The following is a 16,765-nucleotide window of genomic DNA, read 5'->3' as shown; positions in this document are numbered from 1 at the left end:
ACTACTTCACGTCAAAAACACAAATATTACTTCATAATATTTAGTTTACATTTAAAACAAAAGTTTATTATTACGAAATAATAGAAATTATTGTCTTCATTAAAATTCCTACTAATTGCAAATTAAACATTAACTTTTATGTGGTTCATAATTACAATAGATTCTTTTGACATTTTTAATACATGCAAATTATATGAATAGAGTCAGAGGAATAACATAATTATCATTTTTACTTAAAAAAATAAATAGCAATAGTTGCATAGCATAAAGTTGCCATACGATAATATGCAGGTAGAAAAGTTAGATGTAAAAGAAGATAAGTGATTACGACTAATAGCAAACCATTACATTGCTTATTCCTCTAGGTAACGAGCATGAACGTTATGTAGTAAAGAAAGTTGAAAGGAACGTTGTAATAATATATCATATTATAGTGAATATCAGATGCTCCTTGTTCTGCGGAAGCGCAGCTGAGCGATCACCACCCCAGCGCCACGCTTCACTGCAACGGCGAAAATATCACATCCGATACATCGAATTCGAGTTATTTAATTTCCCTTAACATACGTGGTATAATAAACTCGTGCATTTCCTATGAATTTTCATCGATGGCTTTTTACTACATTTACAAAAAGAAACGTCTTTTTAATACAAATTTTACTCTCAGCCTTTAGTACCTACACTACATATATCAGCAACGGATTAAAAACATCAACACCTTTAAATTTAAGACTACTGATATATATAGCGTAGGGTTACATCTATCAGCGTCACAAAAGGTGTATATGGCTTTTCAAGATTAAAATAGTATGCGTATACTTAAACGCAACCTCTAGCACAGCTCGCAATCAGTGTAATCGAAATAAATTACAAAGCTCGCTACTTTAAAGCGATCTGTTAATAACTGAACGCATAAATAACCACTACCCACATGTGTAATTGTGTAATTACAACGTCCATACGTGTTCAAACCGAGCGACTCGCGTATGTTGATTTATATTTATTTATCATGTTGTCGGCCGTGATATAATTGCACAACAGTGTCTCGCTAAACTGTTAACAATAAGTAACTAATAGTTCAACTATTTAAAATAATTATACAATCACATTCTTCCAGACAATTTATGAAAGAAGCACACAAAAGCTTAATTCATCAGTTATGGCATCCAAAATTTATTACAAGATAAAAGAAAATATTATAATAATATTGAAAAGAGGTTACAAACTTCAGGGGCAGACTATATAACAAGGTTAAGTCCTTCCACCATCAGCAATGTGGTTTCTTAGAGTGTAAGAGCTACATATTTCAAAAACTTTATCTGATCAAAAGCTCTTAAACCCATGCTATAATTCTTTAAAATGTTTGCTTATATTGTGTTCATGTTATCAAGGGCCTAAGTTTACGATCGTATATGTGTGCTTGAGATAAATTTTACAACACGTTAAAATTAGGATTTTATAACGATTTATGATAGATGACGAGGAAAGGAAAGAAGAAAGTAGATATTGATGTTACTATATTCATAAGTTTTAATTAAGTTTTCTCATATCACCTCCATCCTATGTAAGTTAACTATTTGATAAGTGATTACTCATATTTTTGTGATATTAAGATCGTTTTATAATTTCTTAACGTAAAAAGCGTGATGATCTTTCTGTTGTAGAAGTTTAAATCTACTCTATTTATTTTACTGAGTACAGGCATTCAGTTAATCATTGGATTGAGTTTTACTTTAAAGCGCCATCTATGAATTAAGTCATAGCAGTTATATTAAAAGCAAAATATTTTAATACTCCACAAGAGATGGCGTGAGTGCTAACTACAAAATAGATTCATTAAATCTAATACAAAAATCAGTACGTATGTATTAAAACAAAGATATCAAAATTACAAAATTGAATTAAAATATATTTAAAAATATTTTTACTTGAAACAATAATATAACAATCCGTCTTCGGCAATTCACAAACAAGTCAAACGACGGCACGGCAGCCATTGACAGGCTGTGACGTCGTGCTGCGCAGCGCAGCTATTTTCATTCGTATTCGCGATAGGTGGCCGACATTTTGTTGTGACGTTGTGACGCAAGCTAAAACGAGAACTAGAAAATGCCATTGAATGCTGTCGGATGGACCACAGAAGAGGACGAGAGACTTGTTGAATTAGTGGAACCGCAGACTTGTTTATATAATTACTTTGATCCATCGAGGAAGAATATTTTGGCCCGTGAATGTACATGGCAAGAAATAGCAACAGCTTTATCGAAGCCAGGTAAGTACGTGACGTGGATTGGTTCGCTTTGTGCTGCACGACACAACTGCACCGAATTACTGTTACCGCAAATGAACGAACAGTCATTCGTAAATTTATTAAAAGCATGAAAAGTTTATAAAAATAGCGCGAAATGTTTGTAATTTATATAAAAACGGATAAACTTGCTTTAAGCATTGTTTACACTGTGATTTATGAAACTTAACAAACTATAAACTTTCCAGGTAATAAATAAATACTTTTACCGTTGCATAATTTACATCTAAAAATATTTTAAGTTTATAATAATAAAATTTGTCACTAATAAAATTATATTAAACACAAATCTCTTAATAAAATAAGGCCTTATTGCTGTTATCAATTACAATAATATTTTACATTATAATTGACAACGTGAGTTTTTAACTTTTATTGTTTTGAAACAAGCTTAAATCAAGCTTAGCAATTTTAAAGATTTTCATTCTTTTCATAGTTTATCAATAAATCATAAACTTTGTGTCTTTATTTATCAGTTACAATTTATTAACAAACAAATGTATATAATTTCAGTTGAGGAATGCAAGAAACGCTGGCGTGGTCTGCGCGATGGCTTCATGAGAAGCAAGCGACTGGGCACTCTGCATAAAACTAAAGCCAACATCTTTGAGAAGCTCCAATTCTTATTCGAAGGCGCAGAGATTGGAGAGGTGCCCGTTAAAATGGATGATGAAGTAAAAGATGACATGTTAATAGAAACAATTGTAGGCCCCGAGCAAGTTATTACAGATAACCAAGAATACTATGAAGTTAGTGAAGTAAGTGTGTATAATTTAATATACACTACCTTTTACAATGCCACAACCAACCTAACTTATGTCTAATTTGAATCATAACTGTGATAAATATTACTATCCAATCAGTAATCAGAAAAAGATTAAGTAAATCATTTAGAAAAACAATCAAAAAAAGGACTGCTTATACATTAATCATGATTGTTAGTAGTGCCCATCTTGTAAGCAAACAAATTCCACTTGTCTTACAGACATCGACTCTTCCAATGAAAAGAGTTATGTCTCTTATGGGAGTTATAAGTAAGATGTAACCCTTTGTCGGACAGGTTGACATGTCAACCTAGACTTCCTACATACAGATAACATGCCAAGAATTATGATTTGGTTCATGTTCTCTAATCTAATGATACAAATTTTGAATGGCACTAGCAAAAACTTATACATTTAAATTTTATAAACTCCATTACTATTAATAACTATCATATTAATATATTTTTGTACAATTTCAGGTTACAGTTGTGGAAGATCCACAAGAGACACAACTTAAACAGAATACTTATATTAAGATATTGCCAAAGATGGACCAAAACTCTGGGGAACCACCTAAAAAGGTGAAAAGAGGTGCAGGTAGAAAGAAAAATATACCAGCTCCTAGAAATGTGCCTCCGGTTAAAATACTACCAAAACCATTAGTAGTTAATGGACCAAAAACATATGTAAGATATGTAGAAGACCAAAAGACACCTGAACAGAGGTCTCAAGTCATTGATAAGTTAATAGAAAAAGTCCTTAAGGAAAATACAAATGAAATAGATGTATTCTTCAGAAGTATGGCGGCTAGTGTTAAAAAATTACAACCAAATTTAATTCCTAAAGTGAAAATGGAAGTTTGTAATGTAATAGCTAAATATGAAATGCAAAGTTTTGATAAAAATTTACAAAATAAATAACTATATAAAAGTTATAGGTTAATGTCTATGACTTGTGATGTCTTAATTACTATAAGAAATGATTACTTTTAAAAAGATTTTAGTATGAGGATGGTTCAGTATTCTCTTGTGGCATGTAATATATTAAAACACAACCTCATTTGAGTTTAATAAAACAATGCTAAGTGTAATTAAAAGATGAAATCAACATTTAAACTGCACTAAGGAATAGAAAATGTTCAATTAAATTATAACTTGGGCAATAATGTACAGTGAATAAGAGAATTTAGGCTTAAATGTAAAAATATTAGAGTAAATGACAGCAATGGTAACTTTTTATAGGGTAACATTAAAACTATTTTATGTGCAGCCATAGACATATTTTTTTTCACTTATACTTTTCAGAGTAAACATTGTTTTATATCAAAACATGTTCTATAGGTGTACATTATGAGATATTGTTAAGTATGACTAAATTTTTATCATTGTTATATTGTGTACAAAATTTTGTAAATAAATTTATCATTTTATATTCAGACGTAATAAAAAAAAACTTGAATTTACTGTAAAATAATTTCAAGTCATATTCACATAAAATAATGTTATTATTTTTAAAAGATATACTTTCTTAAAATTAAAAAAAAGATAAATAAATTCAGTGGTCTATCAATGAGTTGTTTTCTTTATAGTTTTCTATTTTTCTAATATTATAAATGCGAAAGTTTGTATAGATATTTGTTACTACGTATCTCCAGAAAGGCTCAAAGGATCCCACTGAAGTTTGGCATACATGCAGAACATAGTCTGTAAGAACACATAGGCTACTAATAAAGTTTTTTTTTTTCAAATTCCGCGCAGACGACAGCTATTTTAAGATATTTCTAAAAGAATAATTTAACTCCACTATGAGTAAATTAGTGTTTTGAGTACATTGGACGGCAAAGTTGCCTGTAAATTAAATATAGATGGCGCTAGTATACATGGCGAGGTTTAATATTTGTTTGTCAAGAAATTTTTTAATAATATCTATTTTCGACGTAATAAAAAATATAGTGAAATTCCCTTTAACGTTCTACTTAAGTAAAATATAGTATTCAAAAAAATCATATTACCTTAGCAGTAAGTAATCTTGAAATATCTAGAGTTTGATTTTGTTTTTTTGACAATGCATAAAATGTTAATTTTTCCTAAAAGTGCGTGTTGTAATATATTTTGTTGTTTATTATAAAAACGTTCAATTTTTTCAATGAAAAAAGTTATAAGCGGATAGCCATGCTGTTCAATCTAGGACACAATCGACTCTACCGACAAAATCCTTGTTAAGACCTATGTTTGCCTTAGTAATAATTAAATATAGACAGGTTTTTTTTTCTTTTGTTAGGAAAAAACTGTTTCATGTTTTAATTAATTCAGACAAAATAAAGATCTTTTAACGAACAATGTTTCCCTTTATCTTTATTAAACGGTTAGTGTTAGAAAATCTAAAGATAGAAAACACGGAAAATCTTGGCGTTCTATTTGGAAAAATTGATTGCGACGCATTGCGATGATATTTTCCTATTAAGGGTTTCTTAATATATATTTCGATTAAGTTTATCGACCCATCCGAAGCTTATAAGGGGTGGTTTATTTACAGGAGGGTGCAACGTCTAGACAGGGCATCACGCTCCGCCGCCCTACCTGCAACCTTACCCTCCAAGGTTCCCGCCTTCACCTTCGACGCTAACCTTCGTATTTTCTTACACGAATTCTCCGAGGATTTAGTAAGTAAATTAAAGAAATTTCTAAACGCTTTTATAATCTTAATGCGAGATAAATCGTCGGTGAAAAATAAATTTCATAGCGAAACTATAGAAAGCTGCCCAAATAAGTTGACAATTAGTTATGCTTATTTTACCATGTACTGTCACTAGTAATTGTTACCTTGTTGATGAAAAATTTTACCCTAAAATAATAAATGACAAAAATATAATTAAAATAAACAAAATGGCAATTTCATCTGTCATAAGACATACGAACGTTATTATTATTTTTTTATAACAGATTGAGGGGGATGGCAATATTGTAAAGCGAAGACACGTCGTAAGACAATACCCCAACCTCAAAGACACATAGAAAGCTTAGTGAAGCCCTGACTATATCGCAGCAGCACACATAAAGACTACTTCCACGCATAGAATGTGCAATCCATTTTTGTTCGTAAAACCTCTAGTTTCAGTGCACTCTCCAGTGCCGTATAGTGGTAACTACTATTTACACGTTTAGTTTGCAAAAGAGTGTACTTAAAGGCCGAACCCTTGCAAGTGGCTGGATTGCAGACTAGTTTGGATTGTTCCAGTGAAAGCTAACAAGGTCCTTGCATAAAAGGATACTTTTTGTTAAGCTATGGCATTATTCCAAGGATATTTGTTAGTAAAGATTTTTCCAATTTACAAATTTGCTTTCATTTTAAACTACACAGCCGTCACTTCGGGAGACTCGCTTGTTTATACGTTATTATTCTAGAAAAATTCTATCATACCTATTCTATATAATAGGCTATAGAATAGGCTCCGAAACTACTGATTCGACTTGAAGAATTCTACCGTTGGAAAGTTAAACTATCGCTACGGCACTATAGGCTTTATTTAGTACTAGATTTCTTTAATTCCATGCGGACAGTCGCCGGCAATTGCTAGTATTATATAAAAAAATATAGTTGTAGATAAGTTTATTCAATCTCAATTAAATTTGCCTCGGTCAATGGGGATCAGTCAATTAATCTAGCAGGCGTAAGTTCGATCACTCAGAGCGGCGCTGGGGGTCCGTAATTGTTTAGCGTGCGGGGTACAATATATCATGTTTATTACTTACAATTGATTTTACGACAAGTCTCAAGTGAACAAAGTGCTCATATAAGACTATAATTAAAGTAAAGCTTGCCGTCAGCAATTGACCAGAACATAAAGACACGTGAAAAGTACACTCACCTCATCTTCTAAGGCAAAATATATTTAGCTAACCTTAATTTGTTTAATATAAAAAATTCACTATGAAAATTTAACTGACAGTAACTTAAGTACTCGTACAAAGAACAAAGGCAACAAAAATAATTTTAACAATAATCGATATATCACGAGTAAAGTGGATATCGACGGCAGAAAGCGGAAATGTCGTATCTCGAAAATTGGCCCAAATAAGTCGCCCCTTCAATTGCTGTAACTAGTAAAAATAATCAATGGATTAGTAACTTTAGGACATACCAATTAACGGTATCAAATAACGCTTAGATTGATAGAAATACGTTCCAAAGTTCAACTTCCTATCTTAATTAATTTAGGAGTTGTGATTTTTTTGAAATAGCTTTTTGGCTCTGGTGTAAAACTAGATATTTCGAGATACGACATTTCCGCTTTCTGCCGTCGATATGATCTCGCAATACGCGGTAACAAGAAAGTCAGTTGCACGATGCTCTGTCACAACACTAAAATCAATAAATATATTAGTAGCAACTACTGTTATTGTCCGATTTAATCGATTCTCAAATGTAATTTGCCAAAGTAATAACAATGTAATCGCAAATTAAAACTTGATTGAAACGATACTAGTTTTTGTTTTTTTATCAGAAGAAGTAGTATAAGCGTATCGAGTCTATATATTTTATTTTTGAAACAAGTCGAAAGCGTAACTTTCTTATTAAAATAAAAAAAAATTGGCAGAGTATGTTTAAAGTTCAACCGCCGCTGCCAAAAGCCTTGCACTTTATCGTACTTATTCTGTGCAAAAATTGGCAACTATTCAAGTTACTCGTAGGTATCGAAAACCACTTCGTTGTTTTATAACCTTTATACGATACCTTTATAGATAAAAGATAGTTTTTAATCTTTTTCTTCTTCCTTTGAAATTTTATCATAACGTAAGTCTAAACAAAAACATATCGTATCGAAATCGTATTTTTGAACACATAAAGAGTACATTTTAAAGGATCAACTTACCTGTGTGGTATTGAACCTGCGACTGCCAGATCGACTGAGGGTACCACCTCTTACGTTGCTGTCAGAAAGATCCACCTCGACGCCGTCGGCCGCGCGGCGACGTGACAATTCACACAGCTCAGCTATCGGTTGTACCTGTCCCAAAATGTTATTCGTTATTCACCAAAGAGGGTTAGAGAAAAAAGTTTCTATATCGTGTTATTTGAAAATAGAATTTTTTACGTATGAGAACATATTAGAACCAATTTCTACCGTACAAACAAAATGCGGCTAAACCATGAAGTTTATTTATGACAAGACATTAGAACAGTATGTCTATCTATGGTTTTTTTTTTCAAAAATAGTCACAGTGTAATATTGTTCTTATGAAATTACGTCAATGTCAGACCTCACCGGAAGTATTAAATAAAGTATGTTAATTGTCTTATAACAAAATATTAAAAAAGAGCAATTGCCAATATTCTAAACACAAATTATATCGGTAACAAGATTGAAATTATAAATCATTCAAAGACCCGGTTTGCGGTTAGCTGTACAATCCTTTTGCTTGTTAAAACCAACAAACTTCACTGGTCAAGAAATGTAACTAATGATCTATGATACCGATCAATCCTTTTATGGCGTTTGTAATTTAAAAATCGAATTATGTGTACATTGAATTGAATAAGAACAAAAGAAGTTTGCATATAATCAAGCAACCACGTTTTATAATGTTCTATTGCATACCGCATGCCAATTGTTTATTAAAAACAAACAAAAGATAAGTGAACAAGACATGCTTGAGGCGTTCGCTATAATAAACATAATATAAACTTAAAATATCCTGTACGACTCTCAATTTGACTTAAAGTTGTCTCGACCAAAGTGTCAGATGTTTATGACAGAACATCAAATGCAGCCACTTTGTTTAAAACGTGTTTAGAGAGATAAAGTATTAAACATGCACCATAATAATTTATTTATACCTTCTAACTATTAAACAAAGTCTAACATCGTCCCTTTGCTTAACTAACTTTGCTTTAACTACGACTCACATATTGTTTTATACTCATAGATCAGGAAAAATCGAATAAAAATATAAAGAGAAACTCACCTTTATGGTAACAGAATCCTGGCTCCCCTTAATAAGGTCAATCACTTCCTCCCTGCTCTTTCCTTCCACGTTCACACCGTTTACTTCGATGAGTCTATCCCCGGGCAGAAGTCCAGTCTCACTTGCGCCAGGATAGGAACCGGGCTCGGCGAGAATCACAGCCTTGTGCGTCAACTTGGACACGATCATCACGTTACCATTACATTTACTGTCACCGTTGGCCAATCCGTTCTCTTCGTGACCAGTCAATTCTTTAAGATCACCAATAAAAACTCTTTCTTGGACCATCGCTCGACGAAGGCTAAACCCGAAATCATTACGAGGTGATTTCTGTCTTTGGATAATCAGAGTTCTTGGCTTCGGTAGTTGCAAAGGCTTTAATGCTGGTAACGGTAGGTACACATCATCAAACGTACTCGTTCGGGACCATCTATGGAAGCCTTGCGATTCTCCTACAGGTGAGGTGGAAAACGGTGGAGTAGCAAATGATGAATTTGTTGTAGTATCCGTTAAGGAATCGGCGCTTGGCGACGTTGAAGTGACTCCTAGGTAGTTATTACCATTTGTCTTTGGTGCTTCGTCAACGTCCTGGGTTGTAATTAATGGATTGTTAGCATTATTTTTATTGTTTTTGTATTGATTTTCTATGGGACTATGAATTACTTTTTTGGTAAAGTTTTGTATTTGTTGCATATCATCACTGGATGAGGTGCTCTTCGATGGAGGAATTCCATAAGAAATGACTTCGTTTTGTTGTGTATTTCGTGCCACAACATTAGTGTCCTGACCGTTGATGTAGTCTACTGTGTCGGTGTTATGAACGCTGCTCTCTTGAGAATTAGAACTAGTATTGCTTAAACGCGGTCCTTTGAGGATTCCTCGTTTCGGTGGTCGCGGTGGTATCGGAGGTAGATTCTGCGCCTGTCGGGGACTGCTGTTGGTGTTATTCGGATTATTTAAGGAATTTAGGGACGTCTCCGAACTGTCGGACTGCAATACTCCTTCCTTTTTGTTCCAATTATTAAGCGGTGTGGGGTATCCGGGGGATAAGTGGTTGTTTTCATCGCTGAGATTGGAATTGGAGCCCGAAGTCGAAATGATCGGATAGGTGGAATAATTTGTATCTTGCTCGAGATGAGCGAACAGAGATGCAGTGTAGTCGGCTGTGATGCCGGATGGTAGTTTTTCTTTTTCTTTACGTCGGCCACGTAATTTTAAAGACCGTCGAACCTGAAAATAAAACAAGTAACATTAATGATATTGTAGTTATAGCTTTGTGTCGAGTTACGGTCTAGTGAGTATTAAAACCGTTCTATTTAAACTGTCTGCAAGTTGTGAGATAGCGACGGGTAACATCTGCGATGTAGATTATAATGTGAAAGAAATTATGAATCCGGACACAAAGATCGCTTGAGCAAATAAACATGATCGAAAGATAACCTGATCTTAGCAGAGTTGTGACGAACGGAATATAAGTTGTCGAACAAAAATTGTCTGATTAGAATGTTAGTGAAATGAACAAATTTAACTTTCGTTTTCAAGTTAAAATCATATATTTATAACAGTAGTGGAAACGGTGATGATGCTCGGTCACTTCGTGCAATTGTAAAAAACCGCATTCCGAGTGTGCCGGCGGATTGGAGAATCCGCCGACGCGACGCCAACGAAAGTGTAGGAACAAATTATATAAAACAGGTTCCAGATTCGATCCTGTCCGTTGAGTAATTTCCGACTTTTTGTGCCGTTAATGCGCATACCGAATTCCATTTTTTCAGACAACTTGATCGTAACAATTCATTTCAAATTTACATCGTGAACTTTATCCAGTTGTATTAATATTTTAAAGTAACTGTTTTATCTCAATCTTATCGTACTTTATAGGCTTTTTAACAGGCCCACAATCGTCATTGCAAATTGCAGAAGTTCACAAAATAAACAGTATTCTTTTTCATACGCACAGAAGAACTAAAATAGAAAATAAGTTTCGCACCTAGTGATTGAATAAAATTTCTAAGAAAAGTACAGAGAATAAATGGGAATGTAATACGATGAATGAGAGATAAATCTTCATTCACCGCAATATTTACGCTCTGGTAATTAAGTAACTAAACGCTGGTGCAGTGAAAGGGGGGCGGCTGAAGCACATTTGGCTCCCATACACCGTGTTAACGTCCCGAGTCAACAATGACCATAAGATATGAAAATCATGCGACATCAAACTGATTTGATTCTACGTTTTTAAGTTAATACAAATTAGTAGGAGTTATAAATATTGCTAGTGTTGAAACAATCGAGTAGCCTACATAAAAAATCAGTTGTATTCTGTTTCAGAACCATAATAATTAACACTACATAAAATTTAACTTAACTCCTTATTGTGAACAAAATTACATTGATATCAAAAACTGGTCATTTAGGTTACCAAAAACGTAACACGAGTAACACGTAATTAAACTTTCAATCATCACATATTAACGGAAAACCAAAGAATGTAAAAAATTACCAGAGCATTGAAGGCAATTCCGAGCACTCGAACTGTCCTAGTGGAGTCTATTTTCCAGATACGGGTATCCATGCTTCTAACACTACACGATGACCCGACAGCTACTTAGCCCAGTTCCGACCGCACAAGCACACGCTAATTGCTATACCACCACAATTATCTCGGGCTCATTGTGGAAATATTTACAAATAGACACGAACAATCGTACAAACAAATAACAAATGATTAGATATACTCATATCGTACGCCTATAGTCTATTGAATGACTCTTGGATGCATTAATATATTAAAACGTAACGTCTTATATCACCAGAGATCTGTTAAGAATAGGCCATTTTCAATGCACACAGATCATAGCACAATCAAGAGACCGCGTAACAGCACACATGTTAAAACCAAACAATTTACATCTCTTAAGAGATCTCATAAGACATGAACTCTTTTCGTCGGATATTTTGATATTACTACTGCTCATGGTAGACGACACTATGGCTGAGTAAGTGAATAGGGCTTATATTTTTTTTAAATTACCTGTTAATGAGTGTACAAGAATTCCATCGGTACTTTTTACTATAAACAATAGAACGAATGGAAAGTATTACAATAACTCTTCGATGTGACAAAGGAATGTAAATAAACTGTCACACCTTTCAATCCAGAATGAAATTATGTTCCCTAGCGTTTCTATATAGATAAAAGTAGTTAGATATGTAAAAGACCTCTTTCGTGAACATAAAAAACCACATGACATGCGTAATTATAATTAGGTAAATTACTGAGGAGTTGCCAGTATTTATATGGAATTTATAAAATAATAATAAGAGACAAGTATGTTAAGTGTCTTATGACACCATACTCGTTCCACAATCCATGAGTGTTTTCTATTTCTTCTCTTGAAAAACCTTGAAGATTCCAATCGAGTCAGAATATTCAACGTGATTACTTCTTAGTTTGCTATTGTTTTGGTTCTAGTTTCTAGTTACTGACGCTTAATACAAGTAATATTTGTCATAACGAATTCCTTCGTATATGTTTTTTTTTAATAATTCGTAATTTCGTTGGTTTAAATAATTTAGGTGTAGGAAATGTGTGATTCAGTTACAAACAGTGCACTCATAATCTTATGACTAAGAAAACAAATATGTTTTACTACAATTTCCTTAACATAACTGAAGCCATGCTTTTAAAGAAAGGAGTATATTGATTCCTATAAATGTACAATTCAGTATAAACTGTATGACATAATGCCCAATTGACATTACGACAGTAAGATAGTAGCACTCAAAATCAGTGCTGCTATACAACTGGCATAATATAAACACGAACTGGCGCCAGTGAGCCCTTACATTCAATTATTTCATATTAGAAGGTGGCAAACGAATTCGTAGAAATAGCAAAGCGACCGCTCCCTATAGCCATCCGCAATCGCAGATGCGTATCTTCCTTTCACATCCTTTAGTTGTAAGAAAAGGGTGGGAATTGAAAAAGGACTAAAATTAGGCGTCCAGCACTAACTCATCATACGAAACGTGAAATTGCTTCCACTTCAAGCCAGTCTTCTGTGTGGTCGTAGTATTTCACAGGGCAAGCCATCCAATTTATGCAACAGATGTTGTTACTGGCGTCTACCACTGTTAACAGTCCATGCCAGGCCAGCAATACTGTCCTCGACGAAAAAAATATACAAGTATGTACCAATTTGTGCCACTTTATACTAGTGTATTTTATATACGCCATCTATTAATATGAAATTGCATTATCGATTGTTTAGATTTAGAGTGATTACAAATATGTCATCTATTACCTATGAACTAGATGGCGCTATACTGTTTCATAAATATCAAATATCTGATTTCCTAAAATTGTGTATTTTTAGGAACGCATTATACTAATTTAGTATTAAATACAATATTACAAAACAATAGGACGTAGTAAATAATGTCAACGGGGAAACAAACACGTTATCTGTCTTGTATGTAGGTAAGTGGTCATAGCGGAAAACCAAATATTAATAAAGGACACTGTTAAAACAACAAACTAGATGTTTAGTAATTAAAAGTATATTAATGTATTTGAAATACAAGAATGATTTGTCTTCATGCCACAGACTCCATAAATAATAAGCAGAAAGTACTGATCAGAACACGCATTGTACAAATATTTTGATGGCTCTTACGTAAATTTGAATTTGATACTTATCCTATGTTTAATATATATAGGTATGAAGTCAAACTTCATATCCGTAAAGGTACTCTTCGATAATTAGAACAGTATAAATTGAAAATATGCGATCACTATTTGAGTAAATAGTACGAGTGCTTTAGTTGATAGTTGAACAAACATTAATATCACTAATTAAATTACCGTGCTCCGCCATTTTCGAAATTGCCACCCACACAATAACACAGATATCTACTCAACGTGGGGAAGCTAACGGCATCTAACACAATAATATCACGCAAGTATCACGCCTTTAATCCATTAAACGATATAAGGCAGACTTCTATAAAATAATAATGACAAGAATGCTATGATCGTCTTGAAAAACATAACGCTTTTAGTTACGAAATAGCAATACCTAATTAATTAATTATATTAGGTATTAGCAATACCTGTAAACTGTAATTTTTTTTTCAATCGTTTTTTTCTTTTCAGTTACTCTGCGCGATGTCTAATAATTTATCATTTGTGATTCATTTCAATAGCACAAAAACGCACTTTTCTTATTACATTATAAATCGGTATTTGTATTATGAATATAATTGATACTAGAGTTTCCCAACGGATCAGATACGACATCATACACCGTTCGGCCCCGACCACTGACCGTAACGGCCTACTTAATGCCCTACTCTCCAGACATTTCTTTGATACTTTGAATCTTCTCATTCGAATATCGTATATATAGTAGATACGACTGAAAAGATACTAGATAAAACTCTGCGAATTAGCACAACAGAACTCTATAAAAATATGAAGTAATGTGGAGTAGGTACTAGTGATTTTTCCGAATTCCTTTAGCAATATAGTATCAATCCCAGCATTTAGTTTTACTTTTTACTGGCATTGCTGTAAGCATCAGACCAATTCGGACAGTCTCGCTAAATATCAATCACCCAGGTCACCCTGATTACCTATTAAAGGGCCAGTGTCCTAAATGTCGGCAGACAAACATGGTGCGTCCGGTGAAACCGGAGCGTGTTGTTACCAAACGTTTGAAACAATTAAACGATCGGATGCGGCGATACAACGCAAACAATTCGGCTCGTACGTCTAACTTATTGAAAAGGTCGTATAAAAGCCAGACAGAATATGATTTTTTATACATTAAATGTTTTCAAAGGGACTAAAGGACAACAGTCGTTTAATTTCTCATACTAAATCTACATGTAGGGTCCCTCTTTGTGACCAAAAGACGGCAGTATGACTGCGACGATTTTATTTTCTTATTTTCCTCGATGACCGTAATAAGAGTTTTTTAACAGATAGATCATTGCACCATACTTCTTCGTTTATTATTTTTAACGTGACTGACGGAACAGAGAAATCAATTTCCTTTCAATATACAGAGATCCATTGTCAATTATCGAGGAATCGTCACGTACTACCTTCAAGGTACACAATGCCCTAATGCATTACGTCACATTTAGGGTCACTGCACTGTAATGTAACACATTTGCACCCGATAATGCCACTACACAAAGTCTTTAAATAAATCAGGTATTATTCATAATATTATACAAAAGCTACCTAAATTAGACCTTATATATTACGAAAGTTAGTACAAAATTTTCACACAAAAATGCGTTTGCAAAATTTCACTACATAGTTACAACGCCCTTCAAACTAAATTAGTGTACAGATATTTTCTTTTATTCACTATATAACAAATAATTAAATTCATTTTTTCATACCGTCCGAAGGCAAAATAATGACAAAGTAACGCCATTTAATTTTAAAATACTTTTACGTAATTCCAACTAAAACACAAAACTCTAACCGCTCTTAATCTATTATCAACCCACTATTTAGTTTAGTAAAGTATCTAAACATTGTACATTATTTATAGGACGAATAAACAATAGTACCCGTAACATGATTCATTGAAAGACGAAAAGTAGTGTAAATACAGATATTGAATAAAAAGGGAAAGTTTAAATGGATCATTAAGAAATGCTTACGTAAGTCTTATGATTTCACTTTTTATATTACTTTAATTTTAATCCATACCGTTTTATCAAAGTTAGTAAAGTCCTAAAAAGAGGATCATCGTCAATATCATTAAGACGAGATGGATAGATTGTGGGTAAGGTCATGCCACCATTAAAGAAGAGACGACTAAAATGACGAATGATAGATCGATTTGGAAGACGAAAACCTATTGAGTTGACCACTTGATAAAGTGGAACCAGAAAGAAGAAGATGAGTAGCCATCGTGATGACCATCTTCTAACCATTTCACCGTTTGTACTTGGAATAATTATCCAGGTAAAAAGCGATAATCTTACAGATAAGCAATATTAAACACTTCAACATAATAAATAGCTGACAATGTTGTCGAGGGAATCGATTCACTATCTCCATGACAGGAACCTGTCCGATAACATAATGCGAAACTCGAGTTCGATGACAAGAAAACGTAACATGTTGTTAGTAATCATTATGTCTAAAAGGATTTTGATAACAAAACAAGCATTTAATTACCATGATATGAATGACCAAATGAAAAAAAAGTGCACAAACAAAATGCGTCGTAAGGTTTGGTAATTGCTACCGGACGAATAATCTTTGAAAAATACCCAAATCCTAAGTATCTGGAAAGGTTTATTTTACTATAATTATTTGTATGAGATCTGAATTACTAAATTCAAATAAACTTTTGTTAATTTAGAAGTCGACACACGTCATGGGGCCTGTTGTCTACAACCGCCTGCCAGACCACGTCACAGCGGGATCCAGTCTCGCGTCATTTGAAAATAGATTAAATTCATGGCTTATCTCGTAAGCTCTGTATAGCTATGAAGAATTTTTAAATATAATTTGATTAAAAATGAACACACAAATTAATTATAATGGACAAAGAAAAGTGTTAATTACCGAAAATCAAGATGTATTTAAATTTTGTTCTAACGTTATAAGATCTCAGCATACCATCTCAGCATCAATATAGATAAAGTAATTGTTTTTAACAATGCACTTTCCATAGCTATAGGAACAGTAACCG

At 33.3% G+C, this 16,765-nt stretch overlaps 1 protein-coding gene across 1 annotated transcript in view; it reads right to left on the bottom strand.

Annotated features, from left to right (window-relative positions):
- Window positions 1–16,765, bottom strand: part of LOC106718799 (unconventional myosin-XVIIIa) — a 146,215-nt gene that overhangs the window by 106,365 nt on the left and 23,085 nt on the right. Inside the window, exons 3-4 of the mRNA XM_045683188.1 lie at window positions 9,039–10,268; window positions 7,946–8,080 (exon numbers count right to left, since the gene is read on the bottom strand). Of these exons, the coding sequence (XP_045539144.1) occupies window positions 7,946–8,080; window positions 9,039–10,268 (1,365 nt within the window). The remainder of the gene's footprint in view (window positions 1–7,945; window positions 8,081–9,038; window positions 10,269–16,765) is intronic.

This window comes from Papilio machaon, chromosome 21 (assembly GCF_912999745.1).
Source record: "Papilio machaon chromosome 21, ilPapMach1.1, whole genome shotgun sequence".
In the NCBI taxonomy this organism is placed as follows: Eukaryota; Metazoa; Arthropoda; class Insecta; order Lepidoptera; family Papilionidae; genus Papilio; species Papilio machaon.
Note: the sequence above shows the minus strand (reverse complement) of the source record. Positions and strands in the feature narration are given on the sequence as shown.